The sequence below is a fragment of the Neopsephotus bourkii genome, unplaced genomic scaffold, assembly GCF_033783945.1.
Source record: "Neopsephotus bourkii isolate Nb327-2 ecotype Australia unplaced genomic scaffold, CSIRO-AGI_Nbou_v1 NB_1154, whole genome shotgun sequence".
Classification (NCBI taxonomy): domain Eukaryota; kingdom Metazoa; phylum Chordata; class Aves; order Psittaciformes; family Psittacidae; genus Neopsephotus; species Neopsephotus bourkii.
Genome location: NW_026901640.1, coordinates 3,594,847 through 3,619,756, shown reverse-complemented (window position 1 = coordinate 3,619,756; position 24,910 = coordinate 3,594,847). Strand labels below are relative to the sequence as shown.

Genomic DNA, 24,910 nt, shown 5'->3' with positions numbered 1-24,910 from the left:
GTCACGTCCCTCAGAGCCTGGAACGCAGATTCAGTTTCACACCAGCAACTGGGCTAAGTAAGACTTTTTCCCATTGGAGAATACTAGCTGCATCAAACAATTGATGGAATAATTTGGGTATTACCAAAGTGCTGTCAAGTACGGACTTAAAGAACAACTCAAAACCCAGACACAAAATTATTACTCCTAAAGGAATCAAAAGCTTAAAAAAATAATAATAACAATTAAAATAGGACTTGACACGAGCAGCACAACTGGGGAAACACCCCCAGCAAGTGGGTCTTCCACAGTCAGTGTCTGACCTGGACTGGAAACACAACACGGTCACCAGCACTCACGCAACCTGGGTTTACAGTCAGTCTCCCTGCTCAGGTTATCCCTCCAGGAGGCACTGTGTTAATTACAAAAATAATAATAATAATAACAAAAAATACAGCTGCATAACTGCATAGTGGTCATCTCTGAGCGCTCCTCCGGGAGCGAGCTGCAACTGGTCACAGAGGCACAGGGGAGGGTAGTGTCAGGGACACTGCAGGACCCCAGCAGCAGGACATGCAGGGTCATATGGTGACAGAGGCTACAGGACAGTTAATGTTGGTGACAGTCAGGTGCTGGTTGTTGTCAGTGGTGCACTTGGGGAAGTCGTCGTTCTTACAGAGGATCTTGGAAATGATCTTGCGGAAGGTGTAGCGGAAGTCCCTGATCCGGTAGGCGTAGATGATGGGGTTGATGACAGAGTTGGCATGGGAGAGGATGATGGCCATGTACATCACCCACTCAGGCTTGGATTTGGAGAACTCCTCGTGGAAGAGTGTGATGCAGTTCAAGATATGCAGGGGCAGCCAACAGAAGGCAAAAAGTCCCACAATGATGGCCAGAGACTTGGCTGCGTGGACCTCCTTCTGCAGCGTGGTCCTGGAGTTGCCCATCAGTTCAATCTGATGCAACTGTTTGCAGGCAACCATGAATATCTTGATGTAGATTCCCAGCATGATAACCAGGGGAAGCAGCACGCAGCCAAAGAAGTTGAAGTACACCATGTAGCTCATCGTTACCACATTCTCAAAGAGGCATGAGATGAAGCAGCCATGGTGCTCTGTCCTGGTGTCAACCCCTGTCTCGTTGGTGGTGTTGGGACAACCGCTCATGGCTTTATTCCAGCCCATAAGTGGAGTCAGTCCAATTCCAAAGGACAGGAGCCACAGCACAGCGATGAGGCCTCTTGCCCGCTTGCCAGTCACCAGACTATTATACCTACAGCATCCAGAACAAAACCAGGATAGAGCCATTATATAAATGAGTGCTCGTGACCTCCCTGCAGTGAAAGTCATCACCATTTTGGCTGAAGCCACAAAATCCCCACCCACACCCATGTGGGAACCTCACCTCTGCCATCACCGGAGGGGTGAAAATCTCACCTGTGCTCTACACCAACACAGCAACCTGGGGAGGTGATTTACCTACTGCTCCTGAGAGGCACCAAGCACCACCCCTGCCCACAAACATCCTTCAGTGGGAGGTATGAACTGGAGTCTTAAAGAGGGCTTTATCACTGCGTGAGCCTAACCCACACACTGCGAGGAAGGCAAGAACAGGGTAAGGCTCACTCTGTAACCACCAGCTTACCCTTTTGCTCTAAGCAGCCACTAATGGGCATGCTGGGGCTTGCTACTGGGCTACATGAACTTCTGGGCTGATCTGTTACAGCTGAGACAATGCTGGCTCTCAGTTCTCCCCTGTAATAGGTAGCTAAAGACTTAACCAGCCTCACCACACACTTACAGCCTTTATACCAAAGCCAACTTGCTTCAACCTTGGCTGCTCATGGGCTTGCAGCAATGCTGGCTTTCACTGGAGATTGCAGCGGTCCTGAAATGTGATGTCCCTTCCCATGCTAGCTCACACACTCAAGTGGGAAGTACACATGTGTGTGGAAAGCAGGGATTCTGCTAGTTTCCCAAACAGTGCAATTCCTGGCTTACAGATGCCAGACTGCAGCCCACACAAACTTGTTCTGGGTGGATAGTAATACCCTGAAAGACTTTTCTGAGCCAACATCTGAAAGCAACTGCTAATGATGGATTGCTTGGGAGAATTACAAGTGAGGGTTTGTGTCTCCGTTCAGTCTCGCATCCAGGCAATGGAGCTGGGAGCCAGGGACATGGGCTCCTTTCCCTGTTTGACATCCCTGCTTTGTGCATCCTCCAACAGCACTGAAGTGGGCAGCTTCACCCAGCTCTGGTGTCAGCCTCCACTGATGTGCCAGTCCTATAAGACGTGCACCATGGAGGGACCCTGAAGCCACACACAGATCTGCAGCTTCTGAAGCCCTCAGTGGGGTTAAACCGCACAGCTGCCTGTGGTTAACTAATGCCTGAGCTCTGCTCACACACCCCAACTGCTTGTAAAGATCCAGATTTAAACCAATGCCTTCCCTGGGCACCTGCTGCTCTTACATGTGCTACCCAGAAGCTCCGCTGTGTCCCAGGGACAGGCTGATGCAGGGCCGAAGGGCACAAAGCCCTGTGCTGCCTCACTCCTTTCCCAACCCCAGGTGCCTTCACGGCCAAGAAAACCAAGGTGCCCCTTCACGTCCCAGCTTCTCAGAGACACGAACAGCGCCAGAACCTAAAGCAGCAAAAGCCAACCCAGTTTGGGTGCCCCCAGCGCGGATGCCAACGTGTCTCCTTAGAGACATGGAGAACCAGCGACTGCCATAAAGACAACATGAGAAACCCGTTCCTGTGCTCCCCCCGGCCGTTAGTGTCTGCCGGCTGACATGCATGTCCCCTCCTTCCCACCCCCTGCTCCCGGCGCCTGTTTACTCTGGCTCCGTTTCCCTGCTCCTCCTTTCCTAAGGACGTTTGTTCTGGTTTTCTTCCGGCCCGCGGTGCCGGGGAGGGCTCGGTTCCCACAGAACCGCAGCTGTGAATCTGAATCACGCTGCGGCCGCCTCCGGGCGAGCCCTGTCCCGCTCCTCCTGCCAGCCACGGAGACAGGAGGGTGAATGCGGGGGGTGTCCGCACCGAGGGGCTGGGGGGAGCCATGCTTGGGGCATGGCCAGGAGGATGCGGGGACAGCAGCCACGTTCAGGCACTGCTGACCTGTGAGCACGCTGCAGGGCGCAGGTGTCTAACGGGCAGGTGCAGCCACGGAAGGGTTTCTCCTGGACTTGTCTCTCATTCCCACTAAGCCTCGCTGCTCCAGAAGGTGAGAAGTTATCAGACAGGGCACCAGTGAGGCCAAGCCCATTGCTTTCAAAACCCCGTGGCGAGTTTTAAACAGCCAGAGCTGGTCTGGGGTTGCGGGGCCTGAAAACATGAAGATTTGATTAGGAGCAAGTTCCCAGAAATCCAGTCTCTTGGCAAAGTCTGGATCCTGAGCTCCAGCATTGGCCAAGCTTAGTGCTGCAGGAGCACTGAGAGCTGCTGCTGCCCTACAGCTCCGCACGTGGGAAGAGGAAAACGTGGCTCCTTGGCCTGCGCTGTTCACGTTTAGTTGATCCTCCCCTGCCGCATCCCAGAGCTGCTGTACTGACACTGGGAAATGCAAAAGGGACCATTGTTCAGAAACAGAAGCTGAAGGAGTGGAGCAGTTTGTGTCCCTGAATCGGGCTGTGCACAGGAACACAAGGGGAAGCCAGCACCCCTCCGCGCATCCACCACTGCCTCTTGCTGAGAACACCCGGCCCCAAGTAAGGCTCCTTCCATCTGCTCCTCTGAACTCCCCTGCAAAGACAAGGCTCATCCTGAAGGTTTACAAAAGCAGGTCAGAAGTCCCTTGGTTTTCCAGGGGCTGTGATGGTGACGGGTTTACTTTAGTGCTGCTCCCCAGCGCACAGCAGAGCTGCCGCCAGCATCACGTTCGAACACTGTGAAAGGAGATGGCAAATGTGCTGTGCAAGAGCCAGAGCAACGGGGAGGGCTGACAGCCTGTCACTGAAGAGATGGTCTTCATTGGAGATGGTTATTCACAGTGAACAACCGCGCTCCTTAGATTAGCTTTGCTTCCACAGGGATACATCACACATGATCATGAGTAAGGGTGATGGTCGCTGCTGTGACTACAGAAAGGGCCTGTGCAAACACCTGGGTACTGAGCTACCAGCCAGAAGAGGCCAAGGTGAAACTGGGAACAGCCTGATGTTCTAATGTAATTGTTATTACCTTAGTACATTGATTTGGTGGGACACTGCCTGTACTGCCCTGACGTTAAGGGAAGGTAAGCACGTGCTTAGAGATAAAGTGCGTGTTGTCACCAAATCACAGTATGAAGAGTCTTGCTGGGAGCAGCAAGTGTTGCAGCATCTACATGACACAGCAGCTCCTGCCATGAGCCACCACCAGCGAAAGCAGGCAGGGACTGTGAGAGAGCTGAGCTGGGCCCCAGCCTTTTTCTCAGCACTATAAAACATGATCAGGCAGTGAGGAACCAGGTTTTCACAGTTCTGAATGCTCCAGCAAACCCCTCCTTCATTCTCTTCTCGGCTTAATATTGTTAGGCAAACAGCTATTAAAGTAAATTTACTCACCTACTGTATAACAGCTACTGAACCTCCTCTGTGTTTCTGCCCAGGGGCATGAAATGTAGCTTCAATGTAAATAACAGCTGAATATTTAAAACTGATTTATTGAGGTGAAATAACTCTGGCAACGCATCAGTTCCTCTTGCACTGCCAGGCAGCCTCTTTACTGGCACCATCATCATCAAGCAGGTAATTATCTCTGCAGTGGACATGCTGCAGAAGCCCCCATGCTACCCTCAGTGTGCTGCCACCATGGAGTGATTCAGGATCTATTTCTCTGACATATATACCCATATGTTGGCCACCATTGTCACAGTCACACAGCCCTTGTTCCAAGTCAAATGCTTTAAAGAAAGCTCAGCTGCTTTCACCCCATGGCTCTGACCCTCTGGTCAAGCACTGCTGGCATGTGCCTGCAGAGGCTTCACGCAGAGCACCACTCTGTCACCAGGCCATAGAGTGAGTAACCACCTGGCCACTGATGTCCCCTGGGCTGGCCCATGGACTGGAGATGGTGCCCTTCACTCAGCAGACATCCTTGTCACATGCGGCCCCTCTGTTTCAGTGATGGCACAGCAAGGTCCAAAGCTTCTCTTGAAGAGCATCGTGGCAACCACCAAAATTACCAAGCTGCCCATTGGCACAGGCTGTGGGAAGTTTCTTCTGTAGGTAGGGGTCATGCTTGGGGATCTTTTCCAACAGGCCTCATGGCATTTCTCCTGCTGTTTCCTAGAGCTGGGCACCAGCCCAGACACCCAGGCAGGCACCACTGAGCACAGCTGGAGCAGAGCAGGACGCGCTGCCAGCCCACAGCCAGCCCAGCCTCTCCCGAACAGGGATTTGGCTCCTGAGTGGCAGGAACTGAGTCATGTCCTGCACGTAGCTGGCATCTCCCCATCAACCCCGTGGAGATCACCCAGGCAGAGGCACTGCTGCTGCTGAGCTCCTGTCAAACATGCATTTGGGGCAATTAGACTTGGGGTGGAAAAGAGCAACAGCCTGGAGGAACCAGTCTGGAAGGGGCCATGATTCCCATGTTATCTATCTCAGAGAATCCTTTATTTATCTCAGAGAATCTCAGACTGGTTTGTGTTGGAAGGGACCTTAAACTCATCCAGCTCCAACCCCTGCCATGGGCAGGGACCCCTTCCACTGGAGCAGCTTGCTCCAAGCCCCTGTGTCCAACCTGGCCTTGGAGCAGGAATGGGGGAGAAGAATCCCTGAAAGCTGAGCAGATCAAAACATTAGGGTTCCACAAACCCGCTCTCCTGGTGCTGGGCAGAGTCTGAGGGTGGCCCTGACCATGATGATGGTCTGGGCCCTCACTGATAAGTTACTGAGTAAATAAACCTGAGGTTAGCAAAGAGCAAAGCCAATAGCACGCAGTTTGTTTTACTGAACATCTGAGACGTCGCTGAACCAAAGGGGCATCTGCAAGCTGAGGAACTGCGTCAGCACTTGCCCCCATGTGCTCATCAGCGCTGCAGTGCAGGGTCTACACTGGGTACCATCCAACCACACAGCCCTTATCCTGCCTGGAGACAGGCAGGCAGGATGTGACCCTCTACATTTGTCCACCCTCTTCCCAAAGTCCTTCCCAACCTCCCCTGCTGCTGGGCTGCTGTTGGAGACACAAAAATGAGCTCCATCATCTCTGTCATGGCCTGAAGACCTGCAGCTGGAATCTGGCAAATACACTGTGGGTCCTGACTCTTCAGACATCTGCAGTAGGATGACCACCCACATCCTCACTGGGTGCTGAGTGAAATCCCTGCGAATGGCCGAGACGCAGCTTCTAGCAACAAAGATATTTGGAGAAATCCAACCCCTCGGTCAGACTCCATCCCATCAGCAGCCCCCAAAATGCTGCTTGTGAAAGCCTTACCCTGGGTGTTCAAATGCTTCTCCTGTGCAGGTAACACAGTGCTGAAGCTGCAGCAGGAAAATCTCTCCTGACAGAGTCTCCAGGCTCACAACAAGCGTTTCAATGGGGGTATCTGCAGCCTGAACTGGGAAGACCCAGGAAAGTTCCAGTCACTGTCCTGAGCACTGGTGCTTCCTGCTGCTCTCCCTGCTTCCCTGCCAGTGCCTAGGCTGCCGGATGCAGGGAGGTGAGCAGATGGAGAGTCTGCAGAACTCGGACCATGCAGGTGTTCTGATACAAACAAGCAGTGATAATTTATATGTTTCTATTTTAAGTGTGAAGGAAAATACACAGACACCTCTATTCACAAGGGGTGAGCAGTCTGGCTGCCAAGCATTGTATCCTTGTCAGCTCCTTGCAGCTGGACTTTGCATCTTGCTCTTTTGGGGGTGTTCTTTTGAGCTGTAACAGCATGAAACAAGCACCGCTGCTGCTGTTGTGTTTGCTCCGTGCGGAGCCATGGAACGGAGATCACACAGCGGCTGAAACATCCTGCAGGACATTGGAAATGAATCACAAACAGCACCTTAGAGAGGGAATCAAAAAATAAGGAGGGAAGAAAAAGCTTTTTAACCAGGAAGGAGCTGGCGGCGAGAGCGAGAAATCTGATTAGCAGTTACAGGCTGAGCAGAGGAAGCAGGACATCTGCGCCCGTCCACGTCCAGTTGCAGACAAATCACTTCCTCCCACATCTGTCCCTATTGTGACAGGGGACGGCAGCAGCATCCCCCGCTCGCACTCCCGGCCTTCCGCTGGCCGGGTTACTGCACCCATGCCAGCACCCAGGTGAGCACACGGGGTTCTTTGGCTCAGTACCATCCACTTCTGGCTGCCCGCCTGGTGCATTCATGGGAAACCAGGGATGGAGACAGCGCTGAACATGCTGTAAGATGCTGGATTCCATCCTTAACCTGCCAGGAGAAGCTGACTGGGAAGAAGCAAGCACTTACAGGGTGACAGCCATCCCCATTTCCTGGTACCCTGAGCACGTACCCACTGGGCAAGCAGCCCCTTGGTCCTGCAGCCCTGGGTAGCAACAGGTAAATGAGAAGACCCAGCCCTCGCAGCGCAGAGCCCAGCTGCAGGCTGCTGCTCAAGCATTGTCTGTAAAGGGGAGCATGGCGTTTGGGTGCTGCTCTGAGATCTGAGCACAGGGAACCCACCCTTGCAGAGTGAGGAGGAGCATCCACCTCCTCGCCTCTTGGTGGGGAGGCACTAAACCAGCAAGGTCACAGGCTGCAATGTTTCATTTTCAGATTGGAGGTTCACTAAAAAGCACTTTGTGATGGGACAAGGGGGAATGGGTTTAAGCTGAAAAAGGGTAGATTTAGATGAGACATTAGGAAGTTCTTCCCTGTGAGGGTGCTGAGGCGCTGGCACAGGGTGCCCAGAGAAGCTGTGGCTGCCCCATCCCTGGCAGTGTTCAAGGCCAGGTTGGACACAGGGGCTTGGAGCAAGCTGCTCCAGTGGCAGGGGTTGGGACTGGATGAGCTTTAAGGTCCCTTCCAACCCAAACCATTCCATGATTCTATGATTTAAAAACTGGAAGCTTTCTCTTTCTCCAGGGCTTGCTTTGTTTACATTGGCATTTTCAGCCTTAGTCCAAAATAAAAGCTTGATGAGCTTGAACTAATACAAGCAGAAGACAAGCCCAGTGTGTGGTCAGAGGCTGTCAGGGGCTGGACTGCCCCAGGCCTGCCACACTGCCTGCGTGTGCTCTGGGAAGTGATTCCACCTGGGAGCAGTCACAGAGATGCAAGGCAGAGGAAGGCACAGGGAGCAGCAGCACAGAGCGCAGGGTGAATCCACCCTGGCTGGGGCTGAGCCCACGGGTGGCCGTGGCCATTTCCTGCTCCCAGAGGAAGGATGGGGGGTGTCTGGCAGCTGTAAGCAAACCCATTCGCAGCCCCACTTTTACTGCTCCCCAGTTATAAAGACTTCAAATTACTCTTCCAAGGACAAATAGACAAAACCCACCCGTGTTTCACTCTCAGCTATGGTGATGCCTCTTGGGATGGGCTGGGTGTATGGAGGGAAGCATTCCCTACCCCGAGCACCCTGAAAGCTCAGATTATCGAGGGCCTGCAGGTTTCAGTACAAGATATCCATACCCATGTGCTTATCCCTCCGGAGAGCTCCTTCCCTGGGGTGGAGGCAGAGCATCTGGGAGAGGAAAGGCCCCCATTGAGGGCAGCTGCCTCACCCCAATTTATCCCTGCACGCTGCTCCACACAGGCTGGGACCTCAGCCCTGCAGTGCCAGCACAGGGCAAGGGAATGGCTGAACAGCATCAGGCTTGCAGGACCAGGGATGTGGAAAGGAGCTACATAAGAGAGCGCAGTTTTGGCTCAAAGTGCCCTGCAAATGGCTGTGTTTGGCTAACGTGGAGGATTAAGAAGCGAAACCCCAGCTCAGGCTGGGAGGCTGGGAGCTCTGCGCTCGCTGAACGCCAGCAGCACCTGTGATGGGGTTCTGTGAACGCTCCTCTCATGCGCGCTCCCACAGCAGCCCGCAGCCGGGCGGGCGTTTGCATTCGGTGCCTGGTTTCTGTGCGCCCCAGGCGGCTCCGGGGGCAGGAAAGGTGACTGAGAACTGAACCGGTGCCCACGCTGGGCAACCCCCTGTGCCCGTGCCTGACGCTGGGGCACAGGCAGGGGTGCGCGGAGCCCGGGGCACAGGAAGGAAATGAGCTCAGCCGCCACCCTCCAACCACCCGAGAGCAGCGCAGAAGCGGCCGCCTCAAGCCGCCCCTGCGCGGGGACAGCAGCGCTCCATGCGCCGCAGGGGCGTTCTGCGCCCTACCTGAGAGCTCAGCGCTGAGAGGAGCCCGGAGCCCTCCCGAGCTCTTTCTCGCACCTCCCTCCCTCCCTCCGAGGCTCCAAACCCCGGAGCTGCCGGGCTCACAGTGCCTGGGGCTGAGCATTTTTGTCATTCCAAGCCTCCCAGCGCGGGCAGACCTCAGATGCGCAGCACCCGGGTGGCTGCGTTAAAGGCAGCTGGTAGAGGTGAGATAGGAGCTGCGATTCCCAGCGAGCTGCTTGGGTGTGAGCCTGTACATAGAGCAGTGCTGCAGCCACCCTGCTGCCGGGCCCGCAGTGCCCTGCTCACTCAGATAACAGATACAGGTGAGGAGATGGCACATCTCTGCTGGATCACTCTTTCTGCAATGAAACGGATGCTAAAGCCCTTCCCAAAGGCCCCAGACCACTCTCCATGCACCAGCCCCAGCAAGCTGCTATTCACCTGCCTTCCCTGCAGACCCCAGACCCATCTTCCCAAGGACTGGTGGATCTTGTGGTCAGCACCAAGCCCAGCACCATTCACTCCATGTGCCTCATCCCAGCATGCTCCAGCAGCTCCAGGAGCCCATCCTGTCCTCACATCCAGGTTCAGTTAGTGATACAGCATCCATCCCCTTTACCTCCTACTGGGAAGGGAGGATGTGGCCAACAGCCACCCCACAGCACCGTGATCCTGGGAACCTGGCACTGTGGTTTGGGTGGGAGGGAGGATGTGAACACCGGGGTGATGGGTGCTGAGGCACAGTGCACCATGAAGGGGGTGCAGGCAGAGCCCCAGCCACAGTGGCACCAATCTCCCTGCACAGGGACTGCTCTGGCCCTTGTTCCCATCAGGTTCAGCAACGCCGCTGGTGGTGCTCACACTGACACCTATATGGCACCAAAGGCTGAGCATAAGGGCACGGGCACACCCCACTGATGTCCTCACAGGTTATTTGTGGCTCATTCCCAGGCCTGCTGTCATCCACAGGATTAGGAGATAATCCTGTGGATTTGGCACATACAGATTCCATGAGCTTGCTGGACTTCACAAAGCCGCGAGAGCAGATGGGGAGGGGAGAACACTGGCACATCTGTAGGGCACAGCTGGCGCCAATGATTCCTGGAATCTTGTGGACCAAATACAGTAATAGGAGGCCAACACCCCCATGCAGTGACTGCCTGGTGTAGCCAAAGGCTGGGGCAGAGCACTCCTAAAACACCCTGTTTTGTGGTCTGGGACAAACAGCAAATCCACCCCGGCTCCTGTGCTGCTCAGGGGGTCGGGGTCAGGCACCGCACGCGTGAGCCACACGTGAACGGCAGAGCATGGCCGGGGTTCATATGAAGGGCAATGCAAGGATTTCCCTTCAGAGAGGAAGTGAAGCAAGGGCAGAAGGAGGAAGAGCAGCCGCAGTGCTGTGTGCCGTTGGTGCCACGCAGAAAATGGCCAGTGAAGACCAAGGCTCTGAGGGGGATTGTCTCCTCGGTGGCTCCAGGCCTCCCCTATGCCATTAATGTCCCCCAGTTTGCTTTGCTGAGGAGCAAGATGGGATTTGAAAGGAACCAGGAACCATTCTTAGCTGGGGAACACAGAGGGAACCACTTCCCCTGCAGCAGCAGGGCACAGCGAGGGCAGGCAGCCGTGGAGCATCAGCCGACTCACGTCTAGAAAGGCCACTGCTCAGCTAAATGGTCAGATGGGAGCAACAACGACCCAAGTGAAACGTGTCCCCATGAGGACAGCAAAAAGGAGCTGGACTGGTGCCTTTATCGTGACAAAGACAAGAGGGGCAGCAGCTCACATGAGAGGCTGGCAGCACCAGAAGCAGAACACCATTAGCAGATCGTGACCCGAGCACAGATGCTCTGACTGCAGGAGGACAGCAAGGGCTCAGTGCAGAAAGGGAGAGGCCACGGTCATGGACGCCCTGTTCCAGTTCATGGCAAAGCTGCCTGGGAACATCAGTCCTGCTAGGGATAAAACTGAAGATGGGAGAGAGCTAAATCCTAAATCCGGGGAGGAAGAACAAGCTTCAAATCAGCTCAAATCGCAGGGACCTGGGGCTAGTTTTCCCTCTGAGGTCTCTGCTGGGGTGTTTGCCAGGTGGGCAGCAGCAGTAACACATTATGTCCTGCAGGACATCACCAGTCAGACAAGGGCACACACAGCATGATGTTGCACAGCATTTCATTCTTCTTTTACTCTCTAAGTACAGATACTTTCCTCCCTCCCTAACTCCAGACGCATTTGTTCCAGGCATCTTTCCGTACCTACAATTATTCGGCATGCCAAAGGATTTTGGTTAATGCAAATAAAAGGGGAAGACTTTATCCCACCTACAAATCTTCTTTGGCTCACAACTATGGGACTGTGGGTGAGATCCAGCCCTGGAGAAAGCCAGAGAGCGAAAGCCTCACGCCGCTCTTGTGCCAAACACTCTGCAGGATGGATTTACTGCTCCCAAAAGGTGCCTGACTGCCGGGATTTGCCGCTGTGCTTGGAGAAAGCGCAACGGAGGAGCGAGGTTTTGGGGGGTCGGTTTGGCAGAGGGGAGCAGGGACGGTGCCATATACCCGGGGCAGCGCGAGGACGGGCACACGCAGGCAGCAGCACTGCCTGGTCAGAAGCACGGGGGTCCAGGGGTACGTGGAAAGCAAGGCAGGGTTAGAGCGTGTCTGGGGTAGGGACCCAGGGCAGGGCTCAGAGCTGCAGCTGCACCAAGCGGGCAGCGCGGGCTCCTCGGCACACAGTGAATTGTCAAAAGCAAACAAACAAAATCAGAGCTCCAAGGGACAGAAAGAATTCATGGCTCCAGGTCAAATCCAGGGAATATTTTTAGCCAGAAGAGGGAGGGTTCAAAGCCACCGTTTTTAAATGTTCTGAGATTCTTTTTTTGTTGTTGTTGCTCCGCAATTGTCTGGACCAGAATTTGTGACTCCTTCCCAGCGAGGATGCCACCGCTTCAGAACGCAGCACGATGACATCGGGAGGGTTAAGCAGCTCAAACAACAGCCAGCTGGGTTGCTCAGGATCACTTTGTTTCACCGAAACCTCCAAGTATCTCCTGCAGTTTGACTGCAATAATTTCCCTCTTTCCCATGAGATTTCTTGGGTCAGCCACAGAACTGAAAAATCCATTATTAGCCTGGCTGTAACGCAAACTTCTCCTGTGCACCCCCCAGCCTCTCAGTGTGCTTAAATAGCCCTGAAATTGTATTAAGTAATGTGGCACAGTCAGTTCCTGGTGTCCCTGCAGAGGTTTCCACAGGGAGCTGGTGGAGCACTGTGTGCAGCACGGACACTTGTCTGCTCTGGAATTACTCAATAGGACTGGGGCAGAATCAATTTCTGAGGCATTTGATACTTCACAGCCTGCTACCAGCCCCTGCGCTGGTCTGCAGAGTGAGGGTTTCAATGAGAAACACTTCCCCTAAGGTTTCCTTTCCTACGAACTGATGGACACCGTTCCCTTCCCACAGCACAAACTCCTTCCAGAAACACCACGTGCATCTACCTAGGGCGGGCAGACGGGCAAGTTCCTTCCTGCCTGCTGCTGGCAACACCGTGGAGCATCCCCAGGAGTAACGATGCTGATGAGGCAGCTCTAGCCCTAGTGCCATAGAGAAGTGTTTTGCCAGTGGAGTTCTATAACCTCCTCTATCCTCTCTTGATTCGCTGTACAAATAAGAGCAGCCTTTCAGTAAACCTCTTGTTGCCAAAGCAATGCCGTGTCCATTGCCCTGCACTCCTAGCAGGGAGAAACCTCCCTCCTTACAAAGGAGTTTTACTTCTTTGACACCTTGGAAAGCAATAAAATGAGCCTCAATGCCAAGACCAGGTTGAATCCAAACTTCATTATTTAGGCCAGACTAGGGTGGGAATCCTTGGTCTCCATTTACAGCTGAAGGGAGTAAAAAGCACTCACAGGAATAAAGATGTTTGTGCAAATGGAATAAAAGCTTTGGCCTGAGAGGGGGTGAAAAAGCAGCCCTGAAGCTAGGCAAAACTGCCCTGGGATGTCATCCCACACAGGTGTATGAGCTGAGCTCCTGGAGAGCTGAGCAAAGCTGCCAGAGACCAGGACTGAGAGGGGAAATAATAAGAGAGTGGAAGAAATACTCAGCAAAACCACTTCCCTTCCCCAGCCGTGTGAGTGGTCCCGTCAGAGCATTTCGGAGCTGCTGCTCTCACCTCGAACCCTGCACAGGATCCAATTTCCTTAGTTAAGCACTGCAAGAAAGCCCTTGCGGTTCAAAGGCTGAGGGTTACAGCCGAGCTCAAACAGCCTGCTTGTGGTTAGACTGAAACCCAAAAACTCCAGCCTGCTCCCGTGGCTGCTGCTGTGCCGCTCACCCCCATCCCGAGAAAGCCCCAAGGAGGGGATGGAAGAGGCAGCCCAGGGTTATCCGGAGCAGCGTGCTCCAGTACAGGCAGGGGGCTGTGAAGGCAAGCAGCAGTGTCAGAGGAGCTGGCAGGGGTGTGAGCAGCTCTGACCCCGCTCCCTCTGTGTCAATGGGTGCTGCCGATCTGCTCTCGCTTACCCGACATCCCGTGGAAGTTCCATGCGCGCTGCTCCAGTGACACACGCAGCACACGCACGTTTCCACTCCCAGACTTCACCATCTGCCCGGTGGCTGATTCATGTTTGCCCTACAGATGGGGGTTCTCCAGCACGAGGTGCCAGAACAGGGTGAAAGGGGTTTTTAAGTCATTTTAGGTCATCACTCATGCAAGGGAGATACCAGAGATGAGCAGAATGGAGGAAAGCTGCAGCTCACACAGTTCAGCTGAGGTCCCTGCAGCAGTCCCGGACTCCCGCTCCATCGATGATGTGTCTTACTCTCAGGGAGGGACAACAGAGACATGAAGGAGACTGAGACTAATGGACTCGGGTCATTTGTGATGCAAAGCCGGGGGTTTGGTGCATTTAAGCTTAAGGCAGCTGCTGCAGCAACTCACTGGGAAAGTGCCTGTAAATTATGCTTGGTAGTTTGCCCCATTATGTTGCAACATCCCATAAATTACAAGGAAACCAGCTTATGTCTTTGATGCTGCACTTGGATGGAAGTCTAAACAGTAAAACAGTCCAATGTGTGAAACCTTTCTCTTTCCCTCTTTTCCTTTCACAGTGTATGCACAGAGCTGACACCTTCTGACATTTACTGCTCTATGGACTCGTGATAAGCACTCAGAAGGAAAAGACAGGTATGCAAGCATGGAAATATGGTTTCAGCATTTATACATGCAACAAATTGTGCTTTCAGTCCAATTCTAGCCCCCTGCGGACTGGAAGACAGCCCAGTTAGACTCTAGTCCTGGCTGAAAATGTGAAGTGCATACAAAGTCACATTAAAATCTATTTAAGACGACTTCCAGCTTTTCTGAATGTATTGTGACCTGAGCTGAGGAAGAGACAAGAACTTTTACAGAACAGACTACATCACCGCTTCTCTAACAGGCTGGAAAATAGGAGGAACAGTGGGTGCTCCTATATTTAGTTACCTGGGAGATGCCCGGACACCACAGTAATGGGGGCTGTATAAATACCTGCATAGATTAGCTACAGCTATTCCAAGCACACCCCTGAATCACCCCACCAATTCACAACCTTCCCAGGGCAGACATCCTTCAGAAACTGAGCTATCAGGTGCATTTTGAAGTGAGAGGTGGGATACTGGAACCCCAATCCCAGTCCTGCAGCAAGTTAATTGCAAAATCCCTGTTCTTTTCATCATCACCATGACCCTCAAACCTGAGGGCAATGCTAGAGACCAGCAGTCCCTGCACGCTAAAACAAGGAAGATCACGGTCTGGGCTCTCAGGGAACGTGGCTACCTGCATCCACCCCAGCCTCTTACCTCAGCGGGATCTTAATAGCCAGGTACCTGTCGATGGCCACCGCCAGCAAGCTGAAAATGGAGCTTTGGGTCAGCACCAGCACGAAGCAGGCGAAGAAGAGGCAGCTGTGAAAATCCACCTGGAATCCAATGCTGATGGTGATGGCGAAAGGGATGGCTAACAAACCCACGGCAATGTCAGCCACCGCCAGAGACACCAGGAAATAGTTGGTGGCATTCTTCAAGGTGCTGTTGATGGCCACGGCCCAGCAGACCAGGACATTGCCAGCGATGGAGAGCACAGCGATGATCAGCTCCAGCACGATGTAAGTGGTTTTCATAGTGTCCATGGCGAGAGCCCAGGGCGAGGAACTAGAACCGTTCATGAGAAAAAGGTACTTTCCGCCGGCCGCCCGGCCGCAGGTACCAACAGGCCACGGGGCAGCGCTGCCCGGAGACAAACACCCATGTCCGGGCTCACCACCGCCTCCCGCCCGGCCCTGGGGGGCCCGAGGGGCGCAGCGAGCCCCGGCCCGCGGCCCCCCGCTGCCCGCACCGCCCGGCCCCCGGCCGGCATCCGCGCTCCCGGGGGCTCCGGTCACCGCCCGCCCGCCGCCGGGCCCGGCCGCTGCGCCCGCCGCGGGGCCATCCGCCGGCACCTCGGGACGGGACCGGACGGGACGGGACCGGACGACGCCGCTGCTCCGCCCGGGGATGCTCCGCTGCCGCCCGCCCGCCCGCTCCCCGCAGAAAGCCGCTGCCGGCCGCGGCGGGGCTATTTCTGCACATGGGGCGAGCGGGGCGGGGAGAGCGCGGCGCTGAGCCGATTGGCCGGGAACCGGCGGGCCCCGGGACGGCACCTCCGCACCGCCCGGCCCCGGGACTGCCCCGGCCCCTGCACGGCCCCCGGTGATCCAGCCCCGGGGCGCTGGGCTCAGCCAAACGAGGACCAAAAGTTGCTCCGAGCCCCCCGCCTACCCCCCCGCTCAGTTGCCGTGGGTCCCCCACGGGGAAAAGTCCCCAGGAGCAAGGGAAGAGCAAAGAGATTTCACAAAAAGCCCCGTGCCCGCGGCCGGGTTGTCACCAACGCGACAGCCCCGGTGTAAGGAAATGGCAAAATACCGCGGGTTAGCAAACGCTGTCACTCACAGGGCTGCAGGCGAGGAGCTTGGAAAAAACGAAGACCTAACGCAATCAGCAACGGCAGGGGTTGTCTGCACTTAGAAGCAGCAAAGGATGTGAAGATAAATATAGTTTCATAACTACTTACCTTTCCAGTGCAGCTTTCATGCGTGGCGTTGTGCTCGCCATCAAAACGCAACCAGATCGGAGACTGAACCTAATTCTGGTTTCATAGCATCCAGCAGCACTGAAAACCCAGGACTGAAACTAGGAAAAACTCAGAACATTTAAAGCAAAACGAACCTTCATGCAGCAAATAAAGTCAAAGAAATGGCTTCTTAAAATACAAAACTAAGTTGGAAATTAAATCCTGCAGCAGGGAAAGCTTTCTGGGGATCCAAAGTTAAAGCAGAGCAAAACCACAAGGGAAAAACGGATCAAAATGATCCCTATGGACATGGTGTAAATGGTGACACTCTCACTAACAATGCTTTGGATCAGAGTGATAGGAAGGGGAACTCCTAATTTGTATGGAATGAAGCTATTGTTTATTTTGGAAGTTGAACATCCTTGGAGCAGGAAGGTGAAGGATGACTTGGATGCTGAAGGAAAGCCCTGACTGTGGTGTATTTAATTCCATGGGGATTTCGAGCAAGGTTCCCTTTGTTCCTTTTAGACAAAAGGATCTGCACTCAGGGAACATTCCTGCCCCTTGCCCTCCCACCTAACACCTTCACCCTTCCATCCTCCAAGCACTTTGCCTGCACAAAGAAAGGTGGGAGTCTCACAACAGCACTAACAGATGGGCACATAACTCCTGAGATTCAAACAGAGTTTTGAGGAGGGCTCGGGCTGCTGGTACACAGCCCCCATGTGAGGCTGCTCCATCATCCTCAGCACTGCCTCAATCCTCAACTTGCCTCCACTGGTTTGGTTTATTTATTCTTTCAGGATGAGTGTAGCTTCCCTTGTGCAGAGCCTGTTATAATCATGTAAACGATGGTAAACTAGCATGGAAAAGCATTTTTTCCCCCAAAGCAATGGATTTACATCAGGGTTTTTACACACATTGTTTTCCTAGCTCTAAAACATGTGCCAACAGAAGCCTTCGGCGGCTTTATAGCACTTGGGTGAAGCGGGAATTAACTTTGGTGGATACACACAAACAGTGGATGCGTTTTATAAGAAACGGATCTGCTTTTGTGATCATGAGCGTAGGGTTTACAGCCTGAGCAAAGGGACAGAGCGGTTTATCAAGTCAGACATAGAGGATCCAGTATTTCATTCTGATGACTGGGTTGTTCTGGGTAAGTCTCTCTGTGAGACAGGTAGTGAGGCACTGTGGGTGTTATGGATTCTGCATTACACAGAGATTCATGGCTCTCCAAAGCAGCAAAGGCTTTGCCAAGGTCCAGTGGTTTATTCTGGCGCTAACCGATGCAACTGAACTTCTTCTGAATACAACTTGGCTGCAAGTGGAGCCAAGGACAAGCGTGCTCAGCTCTGTTGTACCAAACGTGGTTAAATCCTGCTGGCAGCAGGAGGAGGATGAGCCCATTCCCATCTGGAGATACTGACACTGCCCTCCAGCTGCATTCTTCGAGCCTTGTTTTAAAATACATGGCATTGTGCACCCTGCCATTAAATACCAACCGAATGTGCTGGCCTTGTAAAGTAATCATCTGATCAGGCGTTGTGAAACTGCAGTTCCTGAGGCTCTGAGGATGGGGAGTCCGTAGGTGATAATGTCCGTATTTATGTACCGGAGTCTGTAAAGGAGCAAGGAAGTCACACGAGTGGGAAGGTAAATATAGCCCAAAGCTTGTGGGATCCATTCAAGAACAGAGAGCAATAGTAACATGGCAACAGGTCACTGGCGCGCCGCTGGATGTGAAGATGTGAGACACAAATGAATCACCATTACTATTATTTTCCTGGATTCTATTTTACTCTGGGGATTTGCCTCTCAGCGCTCATGTAGGAAACGGCACCAGCCCCAACCTGCTTCTTTCAAGTGTAAGAACTAATCTGGCTCTTTTGTTCCGAGGGAAGCTGATTTAAACAGATCCCACGTTATGAATGGCGATGCAGTGGGAGGCAGGATCAGCACCCTGGTGCGGCGGCTCCGGGGCTTGGCAGGAGCCCACCGACCTCGTACGTGCTGTTCCTTCTGTCGCTGCTGTCCCCAGGGAGCAGAGCTGCCGCTTCGGAGGCCCTGCGCTTCCTGCAGCCCTCTGTGATCTCTTTTGTACGAGGCCTCTGCGCAGCCTCGGGCTTCACTGAGGACTTCCCTCGCAACCTCTGGCTTGACACCTCCAGTTCCCTTGGCCCAGCCACAAAGGGCAGGTGAGAGCCCCACCAGCACACGTATCTCCATGCACACCCAATGCACACCCAGGCAGCCCACAGGGGCAGGTCCCTAAGCACAAGGTAAAGCCCCAGTCAGTGACAGCCGAGATGCTCTTGCTTGTCCTGCAGCCAGATTTGCCGTCTCAGACACTCCTGAGACAACACAGAGTTAAGGAGTAACAAGGGCTGAAGTGGGAGTGTGTCTGCTTCAAAGGGACACAGACACCTTCTGGATATCAAAAACAGGGAAGGGAAAGGAAGGTGGATGCCAGACAGAAAGTTCATCCACCACACTGACTCTGGCAACCCTTCATCCACCCATGAGAGCTGCGGGAGTGAGTAGAACTGGCTCTTGGGTGGTAGGGGACATCAGCCCAGCACCTGGAGGCTTCTACAAGCAAAGCAGCTGCTAGCCACCCATTCCATGAAGAGGCTGCTCCATCCCAAAACCTTCCCGTAGAGAGGAGAGACCGAGAAATCAGGAGAGACCGAGGCAGTCCCCGCAGCTTTCTGCACAAGCCCTGGTTTGGAGTTCACGCTGTGGCACAGTCCTGAGCCATGGCATGTGCCTTTCTGTGTCCACAGAGGTTCTCTCTTCCTGCAGACCTTGGCAGTACACCTTAGCACAAGCCTCCACACATGTCTCTCCAGGAGACGCATTTCAAACCTCTTTTCAGTGCCTATCTCCTCTGCAAGGGCTGTCTGCTCATGGAATGACTGGTGCCAGTGCTGATGGTAGGGATTTGCAAGGTGGACATGAGGAGCTGCTTGAAGAACCAGCTCATGTCTCTAAAACAGCCATACCCAACTGCGAGGGCAGCAACGCTCAGCTACAACTTGCTCAATAGGAGCCATGAGCCTCGCAGGGCAGCGTGAACCAAATCCCCATTAGCACTCAAGTCTTCACTAGCACTTCTGCGTTGTTTTGCAGGACAAGACATAGCTTGCCCTGAACCTGACTCTAAGAAAGGATTCCCAAGACACGATATAACCTCTAAACCATAGAGCAGGTACAAAAGCCCTCTTCAAAGTGGTACTGCCAAGGACGGGCTGAGCTGCACACTGTCTACGCAAGCGAGGTGAAGGGAACGTGGTTTTGAGGCTAAGGTGGTGTGCAGGCGGGTGAAGCAAGCCCTCGGCTCTGCCTGGGTATTTATTGCTGCATTGCTGTGCTGAGCATCAGCCAGGCAAAGATTCCAGGTGAGCTCTGAAGTAAACAGTGGTGGAGGTGAACGGCCAAAGGTGAGGTTTGCTGCTGTATCGCTGTAGCTGTTTATCTGGAAGAGACTGGGAAAGCGGAGAGTGAAATTCCAGAGGAAACTTATTTCCAGACTGGAGCTTCCATTCCATCCTTGGGAAACAGAGCAGGAAAGTTCAGGTAAACCATAAACAGCAGATCAACGATCCTGGGTTTTCCTGGCTCTCCAGTGTCACTGCCAGATAATGAATGTCTGTTACCCTGGAATTTAAACCTGGTGCTTAAATTACCTGCAAGAGCGCAACTTGTAACCACGCAGGTGCGTGAATTCTTTGTGCACCGCGGGTTACACCTTTCATTAAAACCCACAAAGTCACCACAAGACTCAACAAAACGAGCTCTGAAGAGCGGTGTAATTCAAAAGGAAGGGTTTTGGCTGGGCGGAGGCCGGGAATGAGGATACCAGTTTGCAGACAGTTTTAAGTGATCTCAGGGTTTGATTTTATTTACCAACCACCTTCTATGATGAACAGCCAAGTACCTCTTCCAGCACTCATTTCAAATGAAACCTGCAGCTCAAGCCAGGGATGAGTGATGCCCTGAGCCCTGGTTGTGAGGCCTCACCCGCACAGGGTGAGCCTGTACTCCAGCACATACTGGGTACCCCAGCACGTACTGGGGCCGGTTGTCCCGTTTGTGCTGGTGCACACGGTACAGCCCATTTGGAGAGAAATCGATAGGAATCATCGTTATGTTTCCAGGCCAATGTCAGTAGTGGAAAGCCCAGGGTGAAGCCTGACAGGCGGTGATGTGCCTGCATTTCAAACATCAAACACCCCGGGATTGCTTCATTCACAGCTGGAGCTGCTTCTCAGGCGCCTTCACAGCTCCATGCCCCTAAGAAAACAAACTCGCTAAGTGCCTGCTCCGCAACCTGACCGGAGCTTCGCTCCCAACCAACACGTTACAGCAGCACTAAGAAGCGATTCCGCTGCTTGCCAAACCCTGACAGGGCAGGGACATGTTCCCTTCTCCCAAGGCTTTAAAGCCATTCTGCTTTATGCAGAAATGTGACATTTGGAGCTGCGAATGAATGCAATGAGAAGAGTTGACCTGGTGCAACGCAACTGCTCTGAGTGCGGGACTCTGCTCAAACCATAGATTTAAGTAAAATCCTTCAGCCTCTTTGTGCAAGATAGAACCAAGATTTGTAAAATATCTTATCCACGCAGGTCACTCAGGGGTTAGAGGGCAGCGTGGCTGTGGCAAAGGGAATACCGCAGGGTACACTGCAGAATTCCAATCAGCCAGTGCAGAGGAGGGATGAGCCTTCCTGTCCCATCCGGCTCCACACTCAGCTGCAAGCAACAGCTCAGTTTGCATTCCAAACCTGTTTGAACCCCAGGATCATTATTACACAGCCTCTGTTCTATTGCTCTGTTGCAAAGATTTGCCTGTTTTGTTTCCAGAACTATTGGCAAAAGTGCTGTGTAAACCTAGGGGTAAATACTGTTGAAACCCAGAAACTTGGTCAGTGTGGTTTCCATCCTTGCAAGACCAGAAGTCCTCCTAGTCACTATGAACGCAATGTCTGAATCACAGCTGAAGGGGAAGAACCTGGCCCACACTATCCCCTGGTATATTATGTATTATTAATATTATTAGCCCCTTTGCAAGCTTCAGACTGAACTCTCCCTTCCCTGAATGGCTCTCCAGGGCCTTGACAGTACAATTGCTCTCAAGGGCAGAGCTGTGCATGTATTATCGTTATTGCTGTGCTATTCAGACAGGTTGGGATGTCTGAACTGAATACTGTAGCTCCATTACAAATACGCAAGAGGCCACGCTCACCGCCTTCCCTGTGACTGCCCTGGTTGTGCTTTTCATTTTGGCAAGGAGAATAACAGACAGTTTATAGCCGAAAAAGCCAAGCAGAGCCACGGTTGTCGCCTTGCTTCCCAGGAGCTTGATCCTGTTGGGAGAATGTTGGGTACGTTGCTGCTGAATCACTAACCTGAGGTTTGCTTCCTTGACTGGAGTGTGGGAGCAGTGAGAGAGAAAGGATGAGCTGCTTAAGGCAAGAAGTACAGCACATGAAGGTGGAAGAGGGGTTTCAACCACTGCATACTCTTTCTTTCTTGAAGCCAAGAGGAGTGGTAAAACGGGGCTTTGCACAGAGGGGGTGCAAATGCCTGGGTGCAGCAGGTAAGAAAAATCACTTGCTCCCGTGTTAATTCTCTTAATCTTGTTACTTTCTCTTTAACCAGCTTAAACTCATGATGTCCCTGCCTGTGGCAGGGGGTTGGAACTTGATGATCTTAAGGTCCTTTCCAACCCTAGCTATTCTATGATTCTATGTGTGTTTGGGTAAGGATAAAGCCTCGGTCATTGCTATGTACTTAAGAAGGGACAGCAGTTCACATTCTAGATACGTGAATAATGTTTACCCACATTGGCCTTTTACAGCTTTCATTTTCTTCCTGCTATGCTCAATAAAAAACAACTGATTGCCCCTGTAATCTGACTGCCATCTTTTCTGGGTGACATTTACTTCGGGGTCCTGCTTCCCAGAGTTGCTGCCTATAGTTTTCCAGTATCAGATTCTGAAAAGCTATGCCTCTGAGACTTCATCCATCTGGTTCTGACCTTTACAGCCTATTGAGTCTCCATCTGGAAGACTTTTATTCTACTGGTATTGCTTATGGCTTATTATGACTAGCACACCTGCCTCAATTCCCATGGAAGATCTCTTTTTTGAGAATGCAAGGCTCCTAATGCTCATTCTGGGCTTTAAACTTTAGACTACACTATCTGCCTTGTCTTCAGCTTCAAAGATAGATCAGGTCATGGCACTTTGCTTTCATTTGTCTCTGCCATATGAATATGAACCTCAAAATGCTGAATCCACGCTTAGAGCTGGTGTGTTCACAGACAGGTCCTGGTTCATGCTGGGGTCAGAGGCACTGTGCTGATACAAACAAAACCCTCTCCATCTCAAATGGAAGAACAAATAAAACCCTCTCCATCTGGAGAAGAACATGCACCAGTCAGGAAGGGAATTAGTCTTTCCACCCCAGTCTACGTTCTTCATGCATTAGGAGACACTTGGCAATCACAGTGTACTAAGCAGCAAAGCAGTTCTGAACCTGGGCATCTCACCCCGTCTATGACCAGCACAAATAATCCTGGGTAAATACCAGCCTCCACTGAACCATGTGTGAACATATCCACATGTATTACACACTGACACCTCCACAGAGAACCCAGCTCTTCCCAAGGAATAAACCAAAGCATCTGGAGTGTGTTCTGAAAAGCATCGAGGCAGCAGAGCCTGTAAGCAGCTGACAGCTTACTTCAGTAACAGAAAGCCCAAGTCTGGTGGTGAGAGACAGCAGGTCCTCAGAATCAATTGTTCCTAAGCAGGTTCTATTCTCTGTAAGATAACGAGGGAATTCACAGACATTAATACAGCTGAAAATGGCCAACACAGCAAATTCTGATGAAGACAAGAGCTGTCTTACATCCTTTCCAAGCATCGATCCCGATTGCTGTGCTGTTACTTTTTGCTGGCTCCCCAGCATGTGCTCACCACTGCAGGGGCACTGGCACAGCTCAGGTAATCTGCTGAAGTCAGGCAGAGGAGCAGTGGATCCATTTGAACACAAATATTCTTTATGAGCAGTTGTATGGCTGACACTTTAAGGCTCGGTTTGTGATAGCAGAGCTTTGTGTTGGAGGAAGGATTACGGGGACAGGGTTTTAAAGAGACAGAGCTATCTTGTTTGATCATTTGTTTAAAAGCAAAGCAAACACAAACTAAAGCAGCTGCATTGACAGGTATCTTGCTACCCACTGGTATCTCCATGCTGTACAAAGAACAGAATAACTCTGACAGCATTGTCAGATTCAGATCTCTTTATAGACAGGGAATGGGACCGAGACTCAACACGCTTGATCTTTGGTCATAGATCTGTAAGGTAGAAAGGGTTTTTGCCTTTCCCCATCCCAGGACTCAAGAATCTATCCCCATCAGAAAACTTGGGTGCTACCAGACTTGAAGAATGCCCTACACGCATCCTGCACAGCTTGATTGATGGAAAAATAACCCTAACCCGCACCCTTATTGCAGCTACTGCAACATGCTGACAGGAATTACCAGCTTTACACCTGAGCCAAGACCTGGCTGGGTCACAGGGAGATGGAAATGAGGCAGCTGGTGACACACAGCTTTGAATGCCACCCTGTCACCAGCTCACGTTACATGATAATTTCTACTTGTGTTACAAATGCAGGGGGAATGCAGATAAATCACAGCTTCCCTGAGCAAGGCAAAACATCCAGGATTTCACCCCATTACAACTAAGCAACAGTACAAAATCAATCTGCTCTGATTAATTAGCTCTATTATAACATTGTGTATTAACTCTAGTTTGTGGCTGGAGGCTGTATAAACTCCTAGCAAGTACAGCTCTTGCTGCAGAGGTTTTCTAGCCAAAAAAGGACAGACCAAAGGACAGAGAAAATAAATGCACAAAGAATTGGGAATTTAGACAGGCGGACATAAACTGCCTTATTCCAAGAACATAAAACTGATGAACTTGAGTGTTCATAGTCCTGCTCTTCAAACACAACAGGAGCCTGCATTGCCAGTGATGGTGGGATTTCCAGACAGCAAGACAGGGCTGCTTCTGAGAATTCCTTTGCAGAAGACAACTGAGGTGCAAATACTGAGTCCAGCCTAAGTGAGGGACAGCAAACCTGCAAAATACAGTGCAGCGGCAGCTGGATGGAAGGAGGAAGCCTAGTTTGCTGTTTCATGTGGTCACACTCTGGCCAGGAGATAAAGCTACCCGGATCAGACAAGCCATTGAAACAACACTGCTCTGCCTGAGACACCGCCACAAGAAAGGATGAGCCCAGCATTAACAATCCAGCACTGAAACATGATGCTTATGTGGGGAGAGGCAAAGTAGTTCGGATTATGCAAATAAAACCCTTAATTTTATACTTACTCCAACCACGAGTCCTTACTTCCACTTTTTGGCCACGTCTTTCTTAAGCCTCTAGTCACTTAAGAGCTCCCAATGCAGACACATTGCTCTCTTCCATGTTCTTTCCTTACCTTTGCACTAGGATGATTGCCTACTGTCTCTTCAATACTCTGTTTCAGA

General features: G+C 52.3%; 1 protein-coding gene across 1 annotated transcript; it reads right to left on the bottom strand.

Annotated features, from left to right (window-relative positions):
• Positions 1–334: 334 nt before the first annotated feature.
• ADORA2B (adenosine A2b receptor) lies at positions 335–15,639 on the bottom strand. Its single transcript, XM_061363555.1, has 2 exons — positions 15,092–15,639; positions 335–1,254 (listed from the first exon to the last, which is right to left on the bottom strand). The coding sequence occupies exons 1-2, from the start codon at positions 15,454–15,456 to the stop codon at positions 561–563; spliced, it is 1,059 nt and encodes a 352-aa protein (XP_061219539.1). The 5' UTR covers positions 15,457–15,639; the 3' UTR covers positions 335–560.
• Between the last annotated feature and the right edge of the window lie 9,271 nt (positions 15,640–24,910).